The sequence below is a fragment of the Bison bison genome, unplaced genomic scaffold, assembly GCF_000754665.1.
Source record: "Bison bison bison isolate TAMUID 2011002044 unplaced genomic scaffold, Bison_UMD1.0 scf7180017864183, whole genome shotgun sequence".
In the NCBI taxonomy this organism is placed as follows: domain Eukaryota; kingdom Metazoa; phylum Chordata; class Mammalia; order Artiodactyla; family Bovidae; genus Bison; species Bison bison.
In genome coordinates, this window is record NW_011494755.1 from 6,968,852 (window position 1) to 6,994,746 (window position 25,895).

At 38.3% G+C, this 25,895-nt stretch overlaps 1 protein-coding gene across 1 annotated transcript in view; it reads right to left on the minus strand.

Moving 5' to 3' along the window:
- SVEP1 (sushi, von Willebrand factor type A, EGF and pentraxin domain containing 1) overlaps positions 1–25,895 on the minus strand; it is a gene marked incomplete at its 5' end in the record, with an annotated part of 208,166 nt that overhangs the window by 128,834 nt on the left and 53,437 nt on the right. The window contains 3 exons of the mRNA XM_010843623.1: positions 2,213–2,392; positions 7,666–7,845; positions 8,791–8,949. Of these exons, the coding sequence (XP_010841925.1) occupies positions 2,213–2,392; positions 7,666–7,845; positions 8,791–8,949 (519 nt within the window). The remainder of the gene's footprint in view (positions 1–2,212; positions 2,393–7,665; positions 7,846–8,790; positions 8,950–25,895) is intronic.

Consider the following 25,895-nt stretch of genomic DNA (forward strand, 5'->3'; position numbering starts at 1 on the left):
TCTAAAACCAGCTTGAACATCTAATCCGGGGAGACAACTTTCCAACAAAAGGGATTTATTAAGATTTAATGTTCCATTGCTAAACCATCCTTTTTATGATGGACAGATCCATCATTTTCATTTAATTCTGTGAAATATCTGGAGAAGCTAACTCCTTTTATTTTAGTTTTATGCCAACTAAATCTAAGGTTATCAAAAGCCTCAGGTATGCAGATGACCACCCTTATGGCAGAAAGTGAAGAACTAAAGAGCCTGTTGTGAGAGTGAAAGAGATTGAAAAAGTTGGCTTAAAACTCAACATTCAGAAAATTAAGATCATGGCATTTGGTCCTATCACTTCATGGCAAATAGAAGAGGAAACAGTGGAAATAGTGACAGACTTTATTTCTTTGGGCTTCAAAGTCACTGGAGATGGTGACTGCAGCCAGGAAATTAAAAGATGCTTGCTCCTTGGGTGAAAAGTTTTGACCAACCTAGACAGCATACTAAAAAGCAGAGACATTACTTTGCCAACAAAGGTCCGTCTAGTCAAAGCTATGGTTTTTCCAGTGGTCATGTATGGATGTGACAGTTGGACGATAAAGAAAGCTGAGCGCTGAAGAATTGATGCTTTTGAACTGTGGTGTTGGAGAAGACTCTTGAGAGTCCCTTGGACTGCAAGGAGATCCAACCAGTCCATACTAAAGGCAATCAGTCCCGAATATTCATTGGAAGGACTGATGTTGAAGCGGAAACTCTAATACTTTGGGCACATGATATGAGGAACTGACTCATTGGAAAAGACCCTAATGCTGGGAAAGATTAAGGGCAGGAGAAGAAGGGGACGACAGAGGATGAGATGGTTGGATGGCATCACCGAATCAATGGACATGAGTTTGAGTAAACTGGGGGAGTTGGTGACGGACAGGGAGGCCTGGCATGCTGCTGTCCATAGGGTTGCAAAGAGTCAACTGAGCAACTGAACTGAGCAACTGAACTGAACTACAACTAAGTCTGTCTACGGTTTAGGAATCCTTGTAGCTTCTGCCTCTGGGAAATACAATGACTGTCAGGCCTACGTCTTTTAGTAGGCCATAACTGCTATCTCATTGCTAATAAACTTTACTTATTATTTTATACCCCCCTATAAGCTTTCTGAGCCTGCACAGTGAGGGTCAACGCTACGACTGTTTTTGAATCCCTCAGTAAAGCCCAACATCCTTCCTGGAGACCCTCGCTTAGCCTTGGATCCTACTAGATCATACTAGAATAATCCTAGAAACCAATTTAAAAAGCCTTCCCGTCCAGGATCCTGGCATATTATAACTTATTCCCTACATATAATTCTCTTTTCTATTTTGGAAGTTGGTTATTTAATGAAATAGCTATTAGTGCTCCCAGGTTTACCATATCTGACATCTTTTAAGGGTTCACTAAATAGTGGCTGTCATCATTTCATCATGATCATTATGATCACGATCATTATTGTTACCATTGCTAAAGTGTCCATGGTGTATAAGCAGCAGCAAACTGGAAAAGCTGCATTCATTCTGGACCCAATTACAGGAGTGTCACGACTCTTAGTGAATGACAATGAAGAAAAATCTTTTGATGAAACAGAATTCTACAGCCGAGATTCACTGGGTTCATAATTTCATCATTTCAATAACAAGGTAAACTGTTCTGAAAAGTGAGGGAATTACATGGCATTTGCTTTTAAAACAAATCTGTTCCAAATGTGCCCCAAGTATAACAAAATTTATCATTATTAGAAGCTGTAAACTTTAGGGAGTTGGAAAATTGGATTCTGGTGTAGAAGTCTTTTTACCAGTGGTGAGGAGTAAAACCACATACTTGTTCATGTACGTACCCATCATATATCTATATACGTATGGATGTGTATTTATACATATATGTATATACATATGGATGTATATTTATACTCGTATATATATAGATAGATGTGTATTTATATTCGTATCTGTATACATATGCATGTGTATTTATACTCGTCATTCTATGTACACACGCATGTGTTTATGCTCATCTTGAGTATAAATGTATATCTATATACGTATATGATACTTGAGGGAGCTCGAGGTGTTCAGGATGGATGTGTATTTACACTCATCATGAGCCAGTTTTTGGTTCCAGTTTTTAGTTCACAGAAAACAGGAGAAACCAGAGAGCTACAGAAATGACCCATCCAAGGCACCATGCCCTAAGAACTTACCCACACACCGGGGCTCTGGACCATCCCATTGGGCGTTCACTTGACAGGTAAGCCTAGCACTTCCTTCTAGTCTGTAGCCTTCATCACAGGTGACCAAGCACATGGTCCTATAGGACATTTCTCCAGCTGAACAGCTGAGGCGGCCATGTTTGGGCTGGCGGAGACGAGGGCATGTTCTCACTATATGAAAACAATTAGATCACTCAATAAAGACAGAGAAAAAATTATAAATTTAATAATGCCTACACATTGCAAGCAATAAATAATACTTTTTTAAAATGAGAATGGGATAATTAAAAGTACGTATTTTATCAAATGCATTGCCTAAATAATATTCCTGTTGTCTGCCTTTGCCTACAGGTGGGAAACTTAAGCTATTGAAGGAGTTTGGCCCTGGCCGGGGGATGATGGCTGGAGACTGCGGATGGCTGACAGAGGGAGGGACTTTCAGCTCTTAATGGGCCTTTGCTATGATTCTCCAGGCTATGTTCTAACAAAAGGAAGGGGTCTTTTTCTGGGACAGAGTTCAGGTTCAATTCAGTTTTCAGACCTCTTATGAAATTTTCCTTACTTTCTTACCCTAGTTTAAAAAAAAAAATCTTGTCATTTCTTACAGACAGAGTTGGAGGTGAGAGAGTGGTCATCTTTTTTCCTTACTACTTTCCCAGGTCATTCTCTCTCCCTTCTTCCTGAACACCTCCAGCTCCCCTCAAGTATCATATTATATACCCAACATCCCTTTCCCCCAACTGTCTGCAGACTTCTAGGCCATTTCTCATTCTTTGACGATTTTATATTTCCTCTTTTTCTCTCTCTCTCTTCCCTTTCTTTCTTCCCCTCTCTCTTTTACACACATATGCACACACACTTGATGGTGATTTCATTATCTATATAGATGATCATTCCAGGACCCTAGAGTCATATTCCTCACTTCTCCTCCAATAATCAGGTCCTTTCCCTTATTTCAGCACCCCCTCCAAGTCTTAAATCCTCCAGACCTGACCATGACCAATCCATGCACCCCACTCTCTGACAACAACCTGTCTTCCCAGATTACTCCCGCAAGAGCTTCAACTCCATCAAACTCTAAACCCGATTGCAGTCTCCAATCCAGAAGACCATGTAGTAATCAAGAACTTTGTTGGGACTCTGGGTAAGATGTCTTTCCTTCTTTTATGAATTTGTCAATTTTTCTTATCAAGCAAGTAGTTACTTATGATGAAAGTTTAATTTTAAAATAATAGGAAAGGAAAAAAAAAATAAAATAATAGGAAAGGAAGTTGGGGTAAAATATTCAGTGCATATTCAACTAAAGTCATGGTTTGACAGAATCTACTCAAAAGAAACCAATTCAAATTATGTGAGTTGACAGAATATAAATTCTGATTTCATGAAAGATATATTTAAGATTGATTACTCCTTAGAGAAAACTCAAGAATTAGAAGTTAAACCATAGCCCTAGATTTTCAATTAGTTTGAAATGAAGTCAATTATTAATGACAAATGAGTATAATTATGTTGCCTTCTATGTTTTGATTTTTATTGAGTGTGTCCATCACGTAAGTAGAATTTTTATTAAGTGTGTCCATCAAGTGCATAGAAAATATTTTGCCTTTCATATTTTGACTTTTCTTGGGGTAATCATCAGGGGTAGCACAATGCCAAATGCCAGATAGGATTAAAAGTGAATAAGATAAATTACTATGATCAAGATATATAAAATCTAGAAAATCACATTAAACAACTGCTTTTCTATTCAATAAACTGCTGAAATGATTCCAGCTTTCCAACATGGGACAAAACGAACTGGCAACATGTCTCAAGGGAACTGATAGTAAATGAGAACTGGTGTTTCATACACATACAAATTATATTGCTTCTCAAAAGTGTTGGTTTTAATAAACTTTCATTGCTCCTCTGGGAAAACAAAAGCAATAATAAATAGCAACATAATAAATCCTATTTAGTTCTTAAATATTTTATGTTCCTTTTCAACCAAGAATGATCATTTTAATCATTTTGGATAGGAACATGCTTATATATGAGTTTCAACTTCAAAAACGTTTTTATTTCAATAAGCTGGAAAATTCTGCAATAAGTGTTTGACATTCATATTAAAGCATTCCTTAAATATTTATTAAGCCTTTCGAAAACAGCAATTTAGTATTTTAGGAGAATGGTTTACTTGGTAGCAGACAATTTAAGAATGTGTTCTGGTTCTCATTTGAAAGAATTGCTATATTTTTTCTCAGACTCACATTTTCTGTCTATCTCCCAATTGTGACAGCCTTAATGAAGAATGTATAAGAATTAGTTATTATCTAACACTACAAAACATTCAGGATGTAACATGAAATTTGTGAAAAGTTTTACATTTTATACCAGTCTTTTATTTCTGTCTCACTTTTAGAAAAACTTTTAAGAAAACAAAAAAACAACTAAAATTATCCTGTCTTTATAATCAGATTTAAATTAGATCTTTAAACTGCTAGTTTCTCCATACTATGAATAAAACTAACTTTATTGCTAAAAATGTTCAACATAATCTGACAATGTGGGGTTTTTAATTTGTAAAAAATATAACATCAGCAAAGCAAAATAAACCAAAGTGCAGTAAAATGAAGTATGCCTATAAAAATCTATTAATGAGGAGCCAGAGGAAGAGCCTGAATTAGTACCTTCCTTCAGGACAACTTTGTTCACTGATAAGTTAGAAAGCACCACTAGAGATGAAATGGAAAGAATTTTAGGAAAATTCACATCCTCGAGCATTGCTTTTACTTTGACTAAACTTATTTTATTTATATTATGCAAATTGCATAAAAGGCAATAACCCTGCTTTGTAACAGTGAAACTGCATGATGGGAAGTGACACAGAAGACCACCAATGTAATTTGTCAATGTATTTGTCAGTCTAATACTTACCAACACGTGTATTTGTTAAATTCAGATTTTCAGTCATTCAGCAGAGGTATAACCCAGGACTTGTTGGGGATACAGTCTATGCTCATAATGAGTTCACAGACTAGCAGAGATGACAGAAGAGTTAATTCATAAAAATACAGCAGTGTATATTGAAACAAGCTGGTTAAGCTGGCAAATGCTGTCAGAATCCCCTTACAGTGGGCCAGTTTAGGGCTGATCAAAGAACCTGCACTTGATTGTGGAAGATGGAAGAGAAGCAGTAGTCACTGCAGGCAGACTCACTGATGGACAAATGTAGACGTACAGTAGGTTCCAGTTCATGTTTCTTTGCTTGTCTCTACCCTACATCTCAACTGCTAACCCTGTTGACCCAAGGTGGCCCAAGCTCACTGCTAGGCTCTTGGTATAGAACATCAGGGCGGGGTTACACAGAGGGGAAGCTTCTCCTAGGCTTCCTAACACACTTCTCTCTTGTGATTCCACTACAGCAGCTGCCTGGGCTTGGATTCTTGAGTTGGTAGTAACTCTTCTCAGGCTCCAGTTTCTCTTTCTGAAACTTCTACTTTCCAGCTCCTTCTAAAATTGTATAAGGTCTGACTCTTAAAATAAGTTTCTTGTCCCATAATACAGACGGTATTTCCTGGCTTTTCCTGACTAACCATGACACACGGAGCATAAGGGCTAGAATGAGGGCACAACAGGTCTGTGTATGCACATATGGAGGTTAGAGGTCATCCCATCCCAGAGGAGATGGGTGATAGGGAGGGCTTATCCATAGGGGCCATAGGTCCCTATAGACCAGAGGATCAAGGCTGTTCAAACAACTTACAAAGGGGTGGCTTCCTGACAGGTGTGGCCATTTCTTAAGGCTTTAGCATAGGATTCAAGGTTCAGGATGGAGATTGTAGAGGGTTAAAGAAGCAGGGGCTAGATCTTATCCTAAAGGGATTGTCTGCCTGATTTTCTCACTCTCCTTTGGAGGGCAATAAGGGGAAAGTTAAAATGTCAGGCTTTCCACCTTTTGCCATGAGGTATTCAGGAGAAGGGGTAGAGATTATACATAGACCTTTTTAACTACACAGGAATATATTTAAGAGGTTCTTATGATTAACTTTTTCAGGAATGGGTTTTTTACCACTTGAAACTATGTGACTGAGAATGTCTTGGCTTTCCCACATAAACAATCGCTTGTCAGAGTTGAGAGATCTAGAGTCTAATCCTTTTCTTTCAGAATTTTGGAAATATTTGCCCATCTTCTAAAATTTAGAGTGGCTAGTGATGGGCTCAAGGCGAGTCTGATTCCCCCTCCTTCATAGGTAATGTTATTAAACATTTCTAACTGTGAAACAGGCACAATTTTCTAATTTTTCCAAGGCTTTCAGTAAGATCATTTCCAGACATGGATCTGTTTGCAATAATTTGTTTCCTGGCACTCAGTAAGTGGTTTTAAGTTCAGTATCAAAGATTTCAGTCACGTGTATTTTCAAGATTTCAGTTTGCAGATACATTCTTTGATCTTCTACGAGTCCTTCTTCTCTGCTCCATTTTCCCTCTGGATTCCTAGTCTGCGAAGAGTCTATTTCCTCTGACTGTTCTCATGTCATTTGATTCTTTCACCTTTTTCCTAGTCTTTCAAATGTTGCTCTACTCTCAGAAGGATTTCTGGGGTCGATTTTCTAATTTATTAATTTGGCTTTTAACTGCGATCTCAGGCTTATCCCAGTTCTTGGACTCCTAATCTTACTTTACCAATGCAGTTGTAACTGCCTTTGAATCTCAGTGATTCCATTACTCCCCACCTTTACCTTCAAGTCTCCTTTGTTCGATCTGTTCTTTTTGTAAATACAGGTAAGAGTCTGAATTAGGACCTGGATTTAAGCAAATTTGTAGACGAGTTCAGTATTGGTAGCTGATAAATACAAAGATGAATGTCTCCTGGGGTTCACAAGTGACCCTGAAGTTGTGAGTAGGTTGGCTTCCCTTATGGGTGTGGGAGCTGAGAGAAGCCAAGAAGACAGAACTTCTCACTCTACTGCAGTGAGCAAGGTGATACTCGGTCTTGGAGTAGTCAAAGCCTCAGCAAAACTATTATGGCATGCTGTCTATTCAAAGTCAAGGCTGGGGATGTATATGTTGGCTAACTACTCTTGGCACAGGATACTGGCATGGTTCCCCAAATCCTGCCATCAAAATAGACATCAAAGCCCCATGCTGATCATCCTCTAACTCTCCCTGGACCCTGTCTTGGCTGCCTGAAATCTGAGGTTTAAGGTAACCTGTCCATTTCCTTCCCAGGCAGGCCTTTCCTTTGCTTGTTCATAAAAGAAACACAGAAGGCACAGTTTATGACGATGCGGTCAATTGAACTTATTAGTAGTTCTGACTAAACTTCCTATAATTTCTTCTCTTTCTGTGGTCCGTGGTCCATGAAATCAAAAGCAACAAAGAATTTACTGGTCCATTAGAGTTTAAATCAAGGACATCGAGCAAGACAATCAATAAACAATGTGAACTGGCCGTCTGCATACCTCTGCAGGAGCTTTTGGAACTGGACCACAAACCACTGGGGAGACACAGGAAGATGCTGCTTCCCACGAGGTCAAACCCAGGGTGACATCGGACCCCACAGGCTGCATTGAAGTGGTTGTTGCAAGTGTTTCGGATAAAGTAACCGTTTTCAGGAGGCTTCAGGGCAGGGCAGTGGACAACTAACATTGACAGAAATAAAATTAAAAAGCAAAGCTAGCCTTTGTCTATAAAGCATCCTCCCCCCACATTTCCTGTTTAAGAGGACATTTTATACACAGAGCTAAACTACCTCCAGCATTCCCATTTATTGTATATGAATTTGCAAGTGCATATTGGGAAGAACACTTACATCTCATGCTTAGTAGGTATTTGTTTCTAATTAAAGACAGACTAAATATTTAAGCCTGAAAATTTTTTTTTATCCATGCAAATATGAAATTTTCTAGTTCTTAACCTTCATGTGTCATTAGCTATTTTCCTTCTCAATTAAAGAAGCATAAAATAAGGAATGAGTAAGGCCAGCAAAACATGTCTGTCACAATCCTAGGACCCACAGCTTCTTGTACAAATTATTGGCTAAGTAAATATTTTTAATTTTTGGTATGAATAATTTCAAGGCACATTACTTATAAAAATATTTTCTTTAAAATGATTTAACCATCACCAGGGTCCAAAATAGCTCATTTATTATTCAAATTTGCTGTTAAATTTGAGACTTCTCAAGACTTCCCTGGTGGTCCAGTGGTTTGAAAATTCCTTATTCCCACCACAGGGGGCACAGGTTTGATCCCTGGTCGGGGAGTTAAGATCCCTCATGCTGCATCCCATGGCCCCACCAAAAATATTTATCTGAAAAAAAAACTATGACTCCTCTCTTAACATTCATTTTAAATCTTTTCTAAGTCTGTTTTCATAGTTGATACTTCTGGAGTCTCAGACCTCCTTTCTCTGGAAGAAGATATGGCTATGTTCAGTGATAAGAAATGCTAGATAATAAAAACAAAGAATTTTCCCCAAAAAAGATTAGAGGATCATGCCCAGTGAACTGCATGAAAACACTGGCCTTACTTCCCTAAAAGAGATCAGCTTTTATATTTCCTATCTGCCAGCAGTGGGATCCTTACCTTTGCAGGTCTGGCCAGAGGCCTGGTACCCCTCCTTGCAGACACAGTCTTCAGGGGATGTACTTCCGGGTGGAGAGGTGTGATTTTCATCAGGACACGGAAGGCAAGTGCTGATTCCTCCCGGTGAACCTTCTGGTTTGTATGTCCCGGATGGGCAAGCTGTGGGTAAGCCAGGGAAGTCCATTTTATGTGATATGTCAATGGATAGTGAACAACATTCTGGAAACTGATTGGGGGAAAAAGAATCCCAAACAATAGCTTTCCATAGAAATAATCGTACAATTCAAGCAAGGACAGAAACCAAGATTTTTTTTTTTCTTTTTTAGAGTGATGTAGTTTGTAATCTGCAGGTTATGAAGTAACCTCTTGCTGCTGCTGCTGCTAAGTCGCGTCAGTCGTGTCCGACTCTATGTGACCCCACAGACGGCAGCCCACCAGGTTCCTCCGTCCCTGGGATTCTCCAGGCAAGAACACTGGAGTGGGTGAAGAAGCCTCTTAATGTCCCACAATTAGTTCCAATCACAACACGCTGCAGCATGATATGGCTGGGCTGATTTGTGGGAAAACTTAAACAGTGTACTTGAGGGGACTGAAAGGAATCAATGATGCTCAGTGCTTCAAAAAATCTTCTAAAGACTGTATACCCATATTCTAACCCCCCCCCACCCCAACCTCTGCAGCTGCATCTCGAGAACTGCACTGCTAACACTCAGTCCCAATGGAACAGAATGACTGTAGACGTGCAAAAATTACTGTGTCCTTTGTTTTGGTTCAAAGTACTTGACAAAGGCTGAGGAGAAAGTAAAGGGCTTGAGGGAAATGATCCTACTGATGAGAAATAGGCCCTTTGAAGGAAAGAGAATCACAGACTCTGCTTTTCCCAGGCTCAGGGGAAAAACAAAAAAAGATGAAAGCAGGATCTAACTGACCTTGCTTCATGTCTTCCCTTTGCACCAACAGTGTGGCTTTGAACCTGTATTTACTCTCTCTAGAGTTACACTTCTGTAAAATAACTGAAAATTAAGAATTCAATAATAGAAGAAATTGTGGAAATAGAATTTGAAGTGCCTAGTGAAGCAAAATAAACGTAGCATTGTCAAGTAAGCATTAGACCATTTTTAAAAAGTAACAACCAAGGAATGTACACTTATGTGTGATGCTATTTGATATACATGATCTCATTTAATACTCACAGTACTAATTAGTATTAATAATTACTAATATTTTTATGAATAAGTACATTATTTTTATTAGTACTATGTCCATTTTAAAGACAAAATGGGGGCTTAGAGTAACCTGATGATCAGGCTAAAGTTACTCAGTTAAAAGGTTATAGAGCTATGAGTTGTTGTTGTTGTTTTTTTTTTAGTACTTAACACAGACTGGTTCCAAATAGGAAACAGAGTATGTCAAGGCTGTATATTGTCACCCTACTTATTTAACTTATATGCAGAGTACATCATGAGAAATGCTGGGCTGGAAGAAGCACAAGCTGGAATCAAGATTGCCGGGAGAAATATCAATAACCTCAGATATGCAAATGACACCATCCTTATGGCAGAAAGTGAAGAGGAACTAAAAAGCTTCCTGATGAAAGTGAAAGAGGAGAGTGAAAAAGTTGGCTTAAAGCTCAATATTCAGAAAACGAAGATCATGGCATCCGGTCCCATCACTTCATGGGAAATAGATGGGGAAACAGTGGAAACAGTGTCAGACTTTATTTTTGGGGGCTCCAAAATCCCTGCAGATGGTGACTGCAGCCATGAAATTAAAAGACGCTTACTCCTTGGAAGGAAAGTTATGACCAACCTAGATAGCATATTGAAAAGCAGAGACATTACTTTGTCAACAAAGGTCTGTCTAGTCAGGCTATGGTTTTTCCTATGGTCATGTATGGATGTGAGAGTTGGACTGTGCAGAAAGCTGAGCACCGAAGAATTGATGTTTTTGAACTGTGATGTTGGAGAAGACTCTTGAGAGTCCCTTGGACTGCAAGGAGATCCAACCAGTCCATTCTAAAGGAGATTGGTCCTGGGTGTTCTTTGGAAGGAATGATGCTAAAGCTGAAACTCCAGTACTTTGGCCACCTCATGCGAAGAGTTGACTCATTGGAAAAGACCCTGATGCTGGGAGAGATTGGGGGCAGAAAGAGAAGGGGACGACAGAGGATGAGATGGCTGGATGGCATCACCGACTCAATGGACATGAGTTTGAGTGAACTCCAGGAGTTGTTGATGGACAGGGAGGCCTGGCGTGCTGCGATTCATGGGGTTGCAAAGAGTCGGACACAACTGAGCGACTGAACTGAACTGAACATTGGCTTATTATATTTTTATATTGAAAATTCAACATCACATTAATCTTGGTTGTAATTAGCAAGCAAATATTTTTTAATTAAATACATTTAAACTTTTTATCTTCCTGTTATCATTTGTTTAAGGTCTGTTTCTAGGTAGATAAGCTCTGGCTTATTTTTTTAAAGATTTTTTTTTTAAGGTTTACAACAAAATTGAGATGAAAATCTGTGCTAGAATTTTACAGCAAATATTTAAACAGCATTCACTATGTCTCAGGGACTGTTCCACATATTTTGTAAATTATCTTTTTAATCTCTTTAAGAAGTATCATAGAAATGACACTATGAAGTATCATTTATCTCATATTACAGATGAGAAGGCAATGGCAACCCACTCCAGTACTCTTGCCTGGAAAATCCCATGGACGGAGGAGCACAGAGTTGGACATGACTGAAGTGACTTAGTGACAGATGAGAAAATTAAAGCACTAAGAAGTTAAATAACTAGCCAAAATTATATAGTAAGTGACAAAACTGAGATCTGAACTAGGAGAATTTGGATCCAGAAGCCACGTTCTTTATCACTACATGTTCTATGTCTCACACCCAGGTCTCCTAGATGTAAAAGTCCTTGTTTCAACAACCGTAATGCTAAAACCAGAAACAATCAGCATTGAGATAGAAGATTCATAATGTTAGTTTTAGAAAAAGTACTCATGTTTCTAATGTTCTTGATTATATTTAAAAATGGAAGAGAACATTTTCCCATGTACATAGTAGAAAATTCCAGAACTTGATAAATCTGTAGCTATTTAAGAATGAAAGAAACATTTTATAAATGTTTTTATAAATTTATAACTATTTTATAAATAGTTATAATGATGTGTGACTTATGAAAAGCACTTCAGCAGGAAAAAGGGGAACATGACTTCAAAGCATCATAACATTAAATATTGAATTATTCATATTTCTGAATATTCATTTCTATAAAAAGTTCAGTAAACATTTGCACAGATCTTCACAAAGACGCAAGACAACACTGTCTCCTTTAAACAGAAGTCAGCAGCTGTAGGAAAAAATGATTAAGAGAAATACAAAGATGGAAAAGAAAACATAAACTGTAACAGCAAAATAAATTGTCATTGGAGGCAGCAAAAAGTAGCCATAAAATTCCAAATCAACAGAATTGAGTAGATCTTGGATAAGTTGTAATATTAATGTAAGAAAATACTCTTTACTTGAAATTTTAGTGCCATAAAAACTCATCAAGTTCCAAGCAGAATTAATAAAGAGTATTTCACACCTAGAATAAAGGAAAAGTATTACAAGCAGCTGAGAAAGAAACAAAAAGCAAACGGACATTTCACTTCTCCTGTGCAAAAACAAACGTAAGGAAAAAGAATGACAAATATAGCTATGTGCAAAAAATATTTTGAACCCCAAATTCTGTATTTGGACAAACTATTGGCAAATATGAGGAAAGAGAAAGACACGTGAGAATGTGCATGGCTTCTGGAAATCAGTATGTATTTCACTGATTGAAAAGAAGTCAAAATAAAGAATTCATACTTGAGAAAAATGGTATTGAAAAAATCGCTTGAAATTAAGAAAGTAGTGGAACATGTAGTATATTGCTAAAATAATTGCAAAAGTGAAAACAAGTGTCAAATAAAGCCCCTTCTTAAAAATATATATAATCCAATGGAAAAAGAATAATCTTTACATATTACAAAGATAAAAGATTTAAAATCTGAGAGAAACTGGGAGATAGTTGGGAAGAGGAAAAGGTGAAGTTCTCATTTCATATACACCAATATGATAAAAGTGAAAGAAAAACAGGTTTAAATTTGGACACAAAGAATACACAAAACTATGAATAGAAAAAGTGCACAACCGTCAAATCAGTGGGGGAGGAAAAAACCACAAATAACAAAGATATGAAAACGGACAAGAAAATAGCAGAGAGAATGAATAACAAAACATTGTAAACTAAGGTAATGGAAGCAAAACCAAACATATTGTTTATCATCAATAAGAGGAATGGGTTAATTTAACCCTGTTGAAAAGATATAAACTTAAAACAAGCCAGAAAAATAGGTTAAAAATAATTGAATGTACCAAGACAAGTTAAATATTTCCAAAAAATCTGCAAGAAGCAAACAAGTTACTACCTTAAGGAGAAATAAAAGTTTAACACATAAAGGGCTTTTTTATCATACGAAAAATAGGATAACTTCAACAGAAAAGTTAACAAAGAACAAAAAAGCTGGAGATTAAAGAAATGACAATGACCAATAATTGTTGCATACATAGTCTAACCTCACTTATAATGAAGAAATGCAAACGGATGACTACTTTTTAATTTGAAAAAAATTGAGAGGATATAATACCCATTCCCACTGTTGGCAGGCATGTCGGCAAACAGGTTTTCTCCCACTTTGTAGGGAAACCTGAGGGTACACACTAAAACCCTCAAATGGAGCCCTTTTGATACAGCAATTCATTTCTAAGAATTTGTCCAAGTGAAAGTCAACATTTCTTAGCTACACATATAAGTACGTATAATTGTTAATTATACACATAAGTATGTATAGTTACTGTTTGTCATTACACAGCACTGGAGATAACACGAATGTCAAGACACGAAGGGTCTGTTAAATTCTCATGACACATCCATCCAGTGGCATATTAGCCATAAAAATACAACTGTTGACAAGGAACGTCAATAAAATTGTGTAGTCAAGTGTAAATAAAAGCATGTCTCAAACACCATATGTATTGTATGATCTTTTGGCTAATAAACGTATACAAATCTATAAGGTTATGTACACACGATGTGTTTCTCTGGTGGTAAAGAATATGCCTGCAATGCAGGAGACCCAGGTTTGATCCCTGGATCAGAAGATCCCCTGGAGTAGGAAATATAACCCACTCCAGTATTCTTGCCTGGAGAATCCCATGGATGGAGGAGCCTGACGGTCCGTGGGGTCACAAAGAGTCGGACACAGCTGAGCAACCAACACACATGGTATATATTCATGACAGAATTACGAGGCTTCCAAGGTTGTTTATTTTTGCTGATCTACATTTTCTTGTTTTGTTACACTGAATAGGTACTGTGCCAAAAACATTCAAAGTAAATGAAAATTATGTATAAGAGGAAGTCATTGTCTCAAACATATATATTTCATTTCACAGTTACTACTTCTCTGATCTCAGAGATGACTTTGATTCCTCCTCCTCCTTCCATCTCTTTCAATATTGACATGAAAACCATGTTGTTTGGATTTTACTCCTTAAAAACTCTCCAAGTTTCGCCTATCTCTCCATCTGCATTTCTCTTATCTTAGATCTCAACTCATCACCTCTCTTTCAGATTTTCACAAAATCATTTCACTGGTCCCTCCTCAGTCTTCACCTCTACTCTTTAACCCATCTTAGATGTTGCTGCCTGAACATTTTTCTGAAATAAAATTTGAGCAAATCACTTTCTACCAAAAACTGCACCAACAGGATGAAGTCTTCCCTCTTTAAAGTGAAAGGAAAGTGAAGTCGCCCAGTCGTGTCCAACTCTTTGCAACCCCATGGACTGTGTAGCCTACCAAGCTCCTCTGTCCATGGGATTTTCCAGGCAATAGTGCTGGAGTGGATTGCCATTTCCTTCTCCAGCGGATCTTCCCGATCCAGGGATGGAACTCAGGTCTCCCACATTGTAGACAGACGCTTTACCATCTGAGCCACCAGGGAAGTCCATCTTCTCTCTTTACTTAGATCTTTAAAGACATCTTTGATCCACCTGTAACCTTCCTGTGAGTCTACTACAATGAATGCGTGAATTCCATATCCTGATCAGAAGCTACTTCAGAATTGAGCGGAGACTAGTTGTTTGTTTGTTTATTTATTTTAAAGTCTTTATTGGACTTGTTACAATACTGTTTTTGTCTGATGTTTCATTTTTTTGGCCATGAGGCAAGTGAGATATTAGCTCCCAGACCAGGGATTGAACCCACACCCCCTGCGTTGGAAGGCCAAGTCCTAATCACTGGACCACCAGGGAAGTCTCGAGCAGAGACTAGTTTGCACCACACCTCCCCCACCTCCGTTTACTGGACTTGGCAGTTGGACCAATTTACTTAATTTTTCTGAGATTTAGTTTCTTCGTGTGCAATTCCCTTATAAATTTGTTGCTAGGGTTAATTGAAATAATGTAAGTAAAGAAACATGCCAGACATGTAGTTGGCATTCAGTAAATGTGATAATAATGCCCCCAACTTTTAATCTTCTTAACCATGAAAGCGCTAATTATACTTCTTTTATAGGCTTGTAGTGCCCAGTAAATGCTCCGGTGCTTGGTAAATATTATCTCCCTCTCTTCCCTCTCCTATCTTCCACTTAGCTTCTGCCTTGGCATATGCTGTCCTTTCTCTGAGTGAACCTCCTGCACCCTCAATGACTCGTTCTTCAAAGCATCCCCAACTTTTTGAGATGGGTTTTGTCAGCTTCATTTCTGTGCCCCGGAAAATGTTACTCTCACCTCTCCTGGCACCTATCACACTGTATGTAACATACACACTTGTCTCTGTCCCTCCATGGGGAACACACTCTTGTAAGTTTAGGGAGTCTTCTGGTCATCTGACTCAGCCTTTGCTCATCCCATGCCCGAGCCAGCAGTCACTCAGCAAAGGAGGACAGAAGGTGGAGGACGGGTTAGTGTGAAGGAAGGACCAAAGTCAGAGGGACTAACAACCAGGGCAATGTGAAAGGACATTAGACTCTGAGTCAAGACAACTGAGTTGCTATCTTGGCTGCTCCACTAACAAGCTACGGGGTCACTGCCAAGGGTTTTTTGTTTGTTTTTTTTCTTTTCCTACAAAATACAGAAGTTACATTTAACGATGGCTGTGACCTTTCTGATGCTATTACTGAATGATTCTATAAATAGACTAATACTAAAAAGCAAGTTAAAGAAACTTGTCACATAAGCCGTCAGATTTTATCTACAGATTTTATAATTTATTTGAAAATGGTATTACACAAAAAGGACTTAATCTTACACTGTTACTCCCCAAAACCTTTTAAGTAATAAAGAGTTTACAACATTGGAGAACAGTGTTTTGGATAAAAATATCCAAAAGTACATTTGCAAGTGTATTGTGAAATTCATAATGATAATCGAAAACAGACTTAAGGAGAACTATTTAAAGGCATTGCACAATTCTAGTGGGAGAGGTGTAATCAATTTCTTTGATTCCCAAGGGAGAAAATTCCTCATCTAAAACCAAGCAAAAGTTGAAAAGATGAAATTAACTGTGGTTTGAAAAAGTCCTACAAGTGATAGTAAAGACCAGGATACAGTTTTTTCTTTATTGTATGAAATGACTCCCTTCCTGGAAATGTACCAAGCATTTTTTTAAATTGTTCTTTTTGTTGTCAAAATAAAATTTCTCCTTTCAGAAACATCTTAGCAGTTATCAGCTACGATTACTGGAAGGGTGTTTCTTGAAGATATCACATGCTAAGATTAGATTTTCCTTCTGCCAACACAATTTTTTGACTGAAGTAAATGAAAATATCAACCAGTTTGCAATTCATAAAATCTAAAGAAGTCTCCATTCTTTAATTATCAATTCTTTAGATGACTTCAGCTAATAATATTTATTATACAGTAACTTACACTTTATAAAATTCCTTCTCATTAATAATCTAAGATTAATTTTAAAACTCTCCATAAATATTAAGAGCCTCTGTTCTTTGCACAATTCACCTTTAAAGCTTAATGAATTTCTTTAAAGAATATAGTTTCAGGGCAGTTGCATCAGCTCCGTTCAAACTGTGAAGTACACAACTCCAAGAGCACCCATTCATGAAGATGAAAATATACCCGGGAATTGTGGAAATCAAAAGTTTTCATTTTGGCTATATCTAGGTAGGGGGCCCCTGGAAGAAAGTTCTTTATTATTACAATATTATGCTTCTTCTCAACTTTATGGATTCATTCTGAATAAGCAATAATTCCTATAAATAGTGTGCTAGGGTTTTGAACACAGGGACCCACTGCACAAGAAAAGAACCAGCTTCCCCAGGCTAAGTCAATCCTTGTCACAAGTACTAGACAAGGACCTAGGCATACATACGAGGGACTTTCTTATTAAACAGTCAAGATCCTTTCCATTTTCATCAAGGATTAGACGAGGAGACTATTGACTGCCCTGGATTCTGCACATCTGAATCTGTGTATAATGAATTAGCATCCTGCCAGCCTCTCTGTGATTGGTTAACTCATTTGGCTGGAACACAGGTTATTTGGACAAAATTATGGGCAACTGCGTGGTGCCATAGCAGCAAATGGCACCCTAGCTGCAGGATGCCATGCTGCAAATGTAAACACCTGCTCTGACTAGAAAGGAGATTAGTGATGGATTAGGACACGTCTATACAAAAACAAAAAAGCAAAACGTTCAAAGGCTGTGTGCAAAAGAAGACAGTGAAATAAGAGTCACGTTACGAATATATGTGTACACACATACATACACATATAGACATAATATATACATATCACATATAAACACATATATCACACACAAATATAACCTGGATGAGTACATAACACTTATGCAAAGTATTTTTAGTTGAAAACTCTGTATTCTTAATTGTTTTAAGGTATGAACTGTCTGGGTGAGAAATGTGACATCATTTTGAGTTTTATAAAACTCTGTGTGTAATCACTTTGACGAAAGGTCTCTGGAGATCTTAGAATTATCTTTAATTTTATTTGTTCATCCTAAAATAGTTAATAACTCAGACTTGTATAAAGAAGAAAATAAAATTTACCATAAGCTATACTACTCTGGTTTAAAGTGAAAGTGAAGTCGCTCAGTCGTGTCCGACTCTTTGCGACCCCATGGACTATAACCTATCAGGCTCCTGTATCCATGGGATTTTCCAGGCAAGAGTGCTGGAGTGGATTTCCATTTCCTTCTCCAGGGGATCTTCCCGACCCAGGAATCGAACCTGGGTCTCCCGCATTGCAGCAGATGCTTTACCGTCTGAGCCACCAGGGAAGCTGAACTCTGGTTTCACTATGCTTTAAATGTTTAATATTTAGTTGGATTCCAAGTGTTTTACAATTGACAAGTGTTTTTACAATTAAAAACAACTTTCCTACCCACCTTGTTTCTTTACATTTTTCATCCACTATATTTTTTTCTTAGAAAAATAATACTAACTTTTCATTAGCCTGTTGCTGTTTAGGCACTAAGTCATGTCCAACTCTTTGCGACCCCAAGGACCATAGCCCTCTAGGCTCCTCTGTCCATGGGATTTTCTAGGCAAGAATACTGGAGTAGGTTTCCTTCTCCAGGGGATCCTCCTGATCCAGGGACTGAACCCAAGTATCCTGCATTGCAGGTGGATTCTTGACCATTGAGTCACCTGTGATATCGGTCCTGAGAAACAAGTCAACTGGTCTAGTGTTCAACATAATGCTACCAAAAAACCTGAAAGCCTTAGCATTTATGTCTCAGACTACAACAAAGGGATAATTCTCTTTAAGCTAAATTTCATGATTATCTAGAAAATCACTGATCTTCAGACAGTAAATTCGTACTATACTACTAAGTATTTCATTGGCCTACTGTGCATGGGGTTGCAAAGCATCGCACACGACTGAGCAACTAAGCCCAGCAGCAGTACTGTCAAATTACTGCATATTTCCATCAACAAGAATAAAAATACATATTTTATTGTAGTCTCATTACCACTGGGTATTAACAGTTTTTTAAATTACCAGTTAATCATTATTTAAATGTGAAGTCCCAGACTTCCCTGGTGGTCCAGCGATTAAGAATCCACCTGCTAATGCAGGGCACCCAGATTTGGTCCAAGAAGGGCAGCTAAGGGCACCATGCCGCAGGGCAACTAAACCCATGTGCCACAACTACTGAAGCCCGTGTGCCCTAGAGCCTGTGCTCTGCAACAAGAGAAGACACTGCACTGAAAAGCCTGTGCACCACAGCTAGAGAAAGCCCACAAACAGCAACAGAGACCCAGCACAGTCAAAACAAATACATACAATTTTTTAAAGTTTAAAAAAATGCAAAGTCCCAAGAATTTTAATGCAACAGACTTTCAACTTAAATTTAGGGTGAATCTCTCTCTCAGATTCAGACATGTGTAGGCCCAACAGAAGTCTGTTTGCTTACAAAAGTTGAGAACCTTCTGGGTGAAAACTTTATCTGTGGTAAGGGTAATATTTAAAATGTTACCAAGATGGCGTGATCGTTGATCAACAAGAGCATACATAAGCTGTAGCATTAAGCAGAGTTCTAGCACGCCCACTAATCTGCTGGGCTTCCCAAGTGGCACTAGTCGTAAAGAACCTGCCTGCCAATTCAGGAGAATAAGAGACGCATGTTTGATTCCCAGCTTGGGAAGATCCCCTGGAGGAGGGGATGGCAACCCACTCCAGTATCCTTGCCTGGAGAATCCCATGGACAGAGGAGTCTGGTGGGCTACAGTCCACAAGGTCGCAAAGAATTGGACACGACTGAGGAGACTTAAAGTGCGCACACACACACTAATCTGTAGATGAGACCTCTCTAGGCGCTGGATTGTGGGACAGATCAATGAGCCTAGAGAAAGGGATCAGATCAGTAAAAGGGCATTTAGGGACTTGGGGGCAACACTATTTTTACCAACGAGCATGTATGTACTTCAACATTTTGACAACTTTTATAACTGTACTCATGCACATGTTATGAATTAGCTTGTCCTAAGGAACAAGATAAATGATACACAGTTGGACCTAGTAACACTTGTCTTAGTAGTCAGAAAGGAAGAAGATTCTGAGTATAGTTTGGTGTTGTCAGACTTGTTTCCCTTTGGGTCAAATAAAGAGTGATGAGGATGAGTAAAGTCACAAGCCATAGTCGCCTTTCATGTTTTCCTTCCTCATCTCCTCTACCTCCTCGATTCAGTAGGACTTTGGGGGTTTGGAAGTACAGATAAATATCAGTTGCTATGCCCACTGCTGCTGTGATAATTTTGGACCTTATTATTTTATGACTTGATTTAGCTGCAACCTCTATAAACACATTTCTTGTTCTACGATATACAGAGTCAGTGATTTCTGTCACAGATACCAAATTAATATTCTTATAACATGCCTCTCAAAATGCCATATTCCTGCTCAAAAATCTTCAAGAGCTTATCGTTGCCAGTTGACGAAAGGACATCTCTATAGCCTGGAGTTCAAGTCCCAGTACAATTTAGTGCCTCCTTACTGTTCTTGACCTAAATCCCACTTGTTCTATTGATTTAACCTACTTTCCCATCCATACAAGCTAACTTCAATCCCCATCACAAATACTTTTCATTGTCCACAAAAGTATCCCCTTTCTAACTGTGCTAATCCTATTTTTCAAACCCAGTTCATCTTCACAACTAAAAGTAAATATTTTTTGAACAGCCATAGCATTTTATATATCACATATGTGTATTTTGTACATCACATTTTATTTTTATTCCATCTCAACTGCTTAGAACTGGATTAAATGTAACTCTTGGTTCATGGCACACATTCTGACTTCTTTGTAATAATTACAGCCCTACTTTATATGAAGTTCCTTTAAGGGAAGTACTATGCAATAATCAAACCTTCTGAAATACCTAAAAGATATTCAATAAATAGTTAAATGAGTCAATGGACAGATTTAAAAGATTTCCTTCTGTAGTTTCCACAAAACCTGATTCAGAATGACCCGTTCTGCCTGGCATTCTTTCTGATGATCTGCGTGGTCTAATCTACTGCACCTTGAAATACTCCACTCATTTAGTCACCGTTTCCCTTTCAGATTCCCATATTCAAATGTTTGGATTATTTTCTGAATTTTAATCTGCGTGTAAAGAAAATTGCAAGTATTTTACTTTGGCAACTACAATGCTTTCAACATGTTAAATTTCACCATGACACCACCTTTCTCCCTTTCCATTCCTTAAAGGAGGGTGTGGTGCAAAAGCCACAAGGGAGAATCCCTGGATGAGAATTCTGCTAATTACTACTGGCTATGACACTGTCTGACCTTCTCTGTGTTATGTAACCAATTGGAGAACTATTTTTTTCTACCACGACACATGGGTGATCAAGTTTACAGCCAAGTAATTGTAAAACCAAAATGTTATGAGCCTCTCTAGGGGTGAAAAGGATATGACAGGTGATGGGATTCCTAGGATAGAAGAGTGAGATAGAGCTTTGCCTGAAGTCTTCAACAGATGATTATAAAGGGCCAAAGTACCATGTTATATAATAAAACATGAGGGAGATGTTATCCAGACTTGAAGCAGGAGTGGGTGGTCAGGTAAGCTTTGTTGGTCAAAGAGATTTCAGAAGTGAGACCAGAACCATGAATAAAAGTGAGGGGATATAGAAACAGGGTGATGGCATTTCAGACAGAGGGATCAACATGTGCAGACTCAAAGGCAAGGGAGGACAAGCTTGAAAACATTCAGAGTTCTCTCTAGCTGGAAGAAAGAGCAGGTGAGGTTAGAAAGGTCAGTGCAAGAACCACTGGGCTGAATAGGTCACTTTCAAAAGCTAGGAATTTATTCTTAAAACAATGAGGAAAATGACAATAAGTTAGGACGTTTGAAAAGATCACCTTGGATGTCTTTTGGAGAATGATTTTGAAAGGCAATAACACTCATCCTCAAACATGGAAAGACTTACTCACCCCCACATATGTCTATACATAAGGATGATTTAAGAACTTAATTATAGTTAACTTTTTTTTTTTGCTTAACTGCTTCACTGTTTTTCTCCATGACTCCCATTTTCCTTTTGGCTATTTTTGGTTTTCTAGAAATAGAAGTTATCACTGGGCATATAATATGAGGAAAACTGACATCACCCATTCTAAAGACATAACATGTAAAGAACAATATCACTGGATTGATACAGCCATCATGGAAAAAAGTGTCAACAGAAAAGAAAGAAATGATGCACATGAAAAGCAGAGGCATCTGTTTCTGGGAGAATGGAGTAGATGTATTTTTCCTTAGTCCTTCTGCTAAAGTACAGCTAAAACCTGTAGATGTTATATATAAAATAAACACGAAATGACACTGATAAGGCAGACCCCCCAAGGACCTCAAGATTCAAAGAACAACATGCTGGTAAGTTCCCTGGGCTTTCTTTTCCCTCACATATCCCCGACTTAGAGCTGAAGAAGCTGGAAACCTCAAAACACCAACAGGGGTGGATATAAAAGCCCCCAAACAACAAAACACACTTCTATCAGCCAAAGGATGAAGAAAGGGGCAGGCCAGCAAAATAGATCACTTTTGGACAATAATCAATCAACCCTATTCTAGCCAAACACTGCAGAAAAACCTGTGGCCCAAGCCGAACCTTACCAGGCAGAAGCCAAGTAGACAGCCTAATTTCCATTTCTGCAAAGATCTAGAAAGGCACCCACACGTCTGCCAGGGTTGGTATGAGAGAAGGCCAAGCAGAGAGATGGGTCTTTCATATCAATGGAGACCAAAGGGGTGAGGATGGTGTTTCACTTCCATACTCACCCAGAAGTAACAAAGATTCCTCCCCTGCTCCACTGGAGTGGGTCTCAAGAGTAGGCTCAGTGTATATGAGAACCTGCACTACACCCAACAGTGAAGAGGTTCCCTCCTTGCAGTGTCAATGGAGGCCACATGGAGAGCAATCAGCAGGCATCCAGACCCCTTCCATCCCAGGGGAACCAGTGTAGGCTAGCAAAGAGCATGGACTTCCATCCACATCCAGCAGTAATGAGGATCCCCTCACACACATATGTGTCAGTGTCAGTCAACAGGGCAAATGAGGAACCTGGGTTTCTATATTCACCTGGAGGTGCTCCTCCCTCTTCCCCTGCTGGAGGAACGTTTATAAACACTCACAAAATGACAAAATCAAAGACTCAAGAGAACAGACTCGTGGTTTCAAGAGGTTAAAGTAGGGCAATCAGGGGTAGGAGGGAAGTGTTTGTGGTTCTAAAAGGACATGTTATGGATTCTCATGGTGGTGACGCTGTTCTATAGCTTGACTCTATTAATGTCAATATCCTGGTTGTGATATTAAACTATAGCTTTGCAAGATGATACCATTGGGAAAAATTAGGAAAATGGTAATAGGTGATTTCTCTGTATTAGTTCTTAAAGCTGCACATGACAATAATATCTCAAACGTGTAATAAAAATTTAAAAAGTGAAAGGCAGAGAAGCAAAAATTTCAGGGTGCATCCAGAAATACCCAAGACACAGAAAGTTTACCTCGGGGCCTGCAGTATCTGAGTCACTAAAGAGGTATGACTGATTGCAGGCCAGGGATATTGCTTTATATATGGAACAGAATATGACGAAGAGTATGCATGCCTATTGGAATGACTGGAGAGAGGTATTCCTCCTATAGAAAGTTACTATTTGACCTCTTATGCATCTATCAGTTTCTATAAAATTTTACAGTTGCCCATGAGGGTCATACATTTCTCTTTGAAATTATTCTTAGGAAACACATTTTTTTTTCTTATTACTATAAATTCGATTTCATGACATTTTTAAAATTTAATGTTTCACTGATATGAGGTCTTTATCTTGCTACCTTACAAGTCTATTCTATTGATTCTAGTGGTTTTCCATGGATTTCTTCGGATTTTCTAGGTTAGCAATAACATCATATGCAAATAGTAAAACAGCTCTTTTTTGTTTTAAATATTGATGGTGAAAAGGAGTAACCATGCCTTATTAACCTTTATGGTTATGCCTTTACATATTTCACATTTCACATATAATGTGTATTTGATTACTTTTTTCTCATAACTTATTCTATAGTTCATGATTTATTTTCCTACAACTGCTTCCATATTTTGACAAAATCTATAAATGTCAAGGTTTTATGAAAAATTTCCTAAACATGAACATATGCTTCCTTGGTGGCTCAGTTGGTAAAGAATCTGCCTGCAATGCAGGAGACCTGAGTATGATCCTTGGATTGGGAAGATCCCCTAGAGAAGGAAATGGCAACCCACTCCAGTATCCTTGCCTGGGAAATCCCATGGACACAGAAGCCTGGAGGGCTATAGTCCACAGGGTCACAAAAAGTCATGTACAACTTAGGGATTCAACCACCACCAACATATGTTACATATAGCAAAAATGGTTTGCTCTGTATTTGTTAACTACTGCTTAAATGGTAAAACTCCACAATATCCTGGAATGTTCTCTTGACTGTGCTATGAATTAAGACACTCCCCAAACTATGAATCATCAATACATGCAAATAGCTTTACACATACAAACAGACATACATATACACAATACCATGGTTTTAGAACTAAATTTGTAAAATAATCTCAGTGTAACTAGATAACATGAAAGGCATAAATGTGTGATTAGCCACTTCCTACTGTTGCACTTGAGCTTCCAGATGGCTGACTTTGATTCTTAGCCAGTGCTTCTAAGGGTCAGTAGACTTGTTCACCTTCATTTCTCTAAAAAAGGAATGGAAAATTCCCAGGAAATTGGGAACCAAGCAGAGTTTCCATATGCTGTGTTCTAGTATCTAAACATGCAATTTACTTTATTTACTCATTCATTCATTTACTCAAAATTTATTAATGCTGACTCCAAGTTCACAGCCATGTAGCAGAGGCGATAAAGTGGGGGACAGAGAGAGAGAGACATAGATATAATCCTCCCCTAAAGGGATTCAGAGAATATCAAAGGAAAAAAACATACCAAAAATGGTGATACTGTGTGGTAAGTGTTAACAGAAAAAAGATATTTATGAGAAGCAAAAAAGTCTAGATCAAAGTGTGCCAGGACAACAAGAAATGAAAGGGAAAGTTTCATAAGAAACGTGAGTTTGTTATGAATCCTGATGGACTGGTAAAACTGAACAGATAGACAAGATGTGGACTATTCTAAGCAAAGGAGGATAAATTTGGCACCATGAAAGGGCTTTAAGCCTAGGAAGGCTGGAGCATAAGATACTGTAATGTTCATACCCAAGAGATTATTTAAGCCTGGTAGAATCACATGGCTTTCATCTTTTTTATCAAACTTTCAACAGAGATAAATGTTTTCTCAGTCTTTCATGAAACCATTAATTCACTTTGTCAATACAGAGCAGGTGTCGCAACCTCAGTAGAGGGTGACATTTGGAACTTGTCACAGCTGTTTGGTGTACTGTAGGCTATTTAGCAGCGTCCCTGGCTGCTAGTCAGTAGGCAACAGTAGTTCTTCCAACTGTGACAATCAACGATGTCTTCAGACAAAGCCAACTGTCCCCAAAGAGCAAAACCTCTCTCTGTTCAGAACCACCACTGGTAAAGCATCATGATTTAAATTAATCAAGGACTTACTATATGCCAAGCACTGTAATATGCTTTTTACACATACTATCTCACTGAATTTTTGTAACAATCCTACTTTATTAACCCCACTTCATAGACTAAGAAACTAAGGTTCACAGAGGTCAAAAAACTTGCCCAGAAAAACTCAGTGAGGAAGTGACAGAACTAGGATTCATCACTAGCATTCATGCCACTAAATGCAATCTGTAACAATTTATTTATAGATTTATGGATTTACAAGGTTGTATAAGGGTTTCTCAAGTGGCACTAATGGTAAAGAACCTGCCTGCCAATGCAGAAGACATAAGAGACACAGGTTCAATCCTGCATCAGGAAGATCCCCTGGAGGAGGGCATGGCAACCCACTCCAGTATTCTTGCCTGGAGAATCTCATGGACAGAGCAGCCTGGCAGGCTACAGTCCAGAGG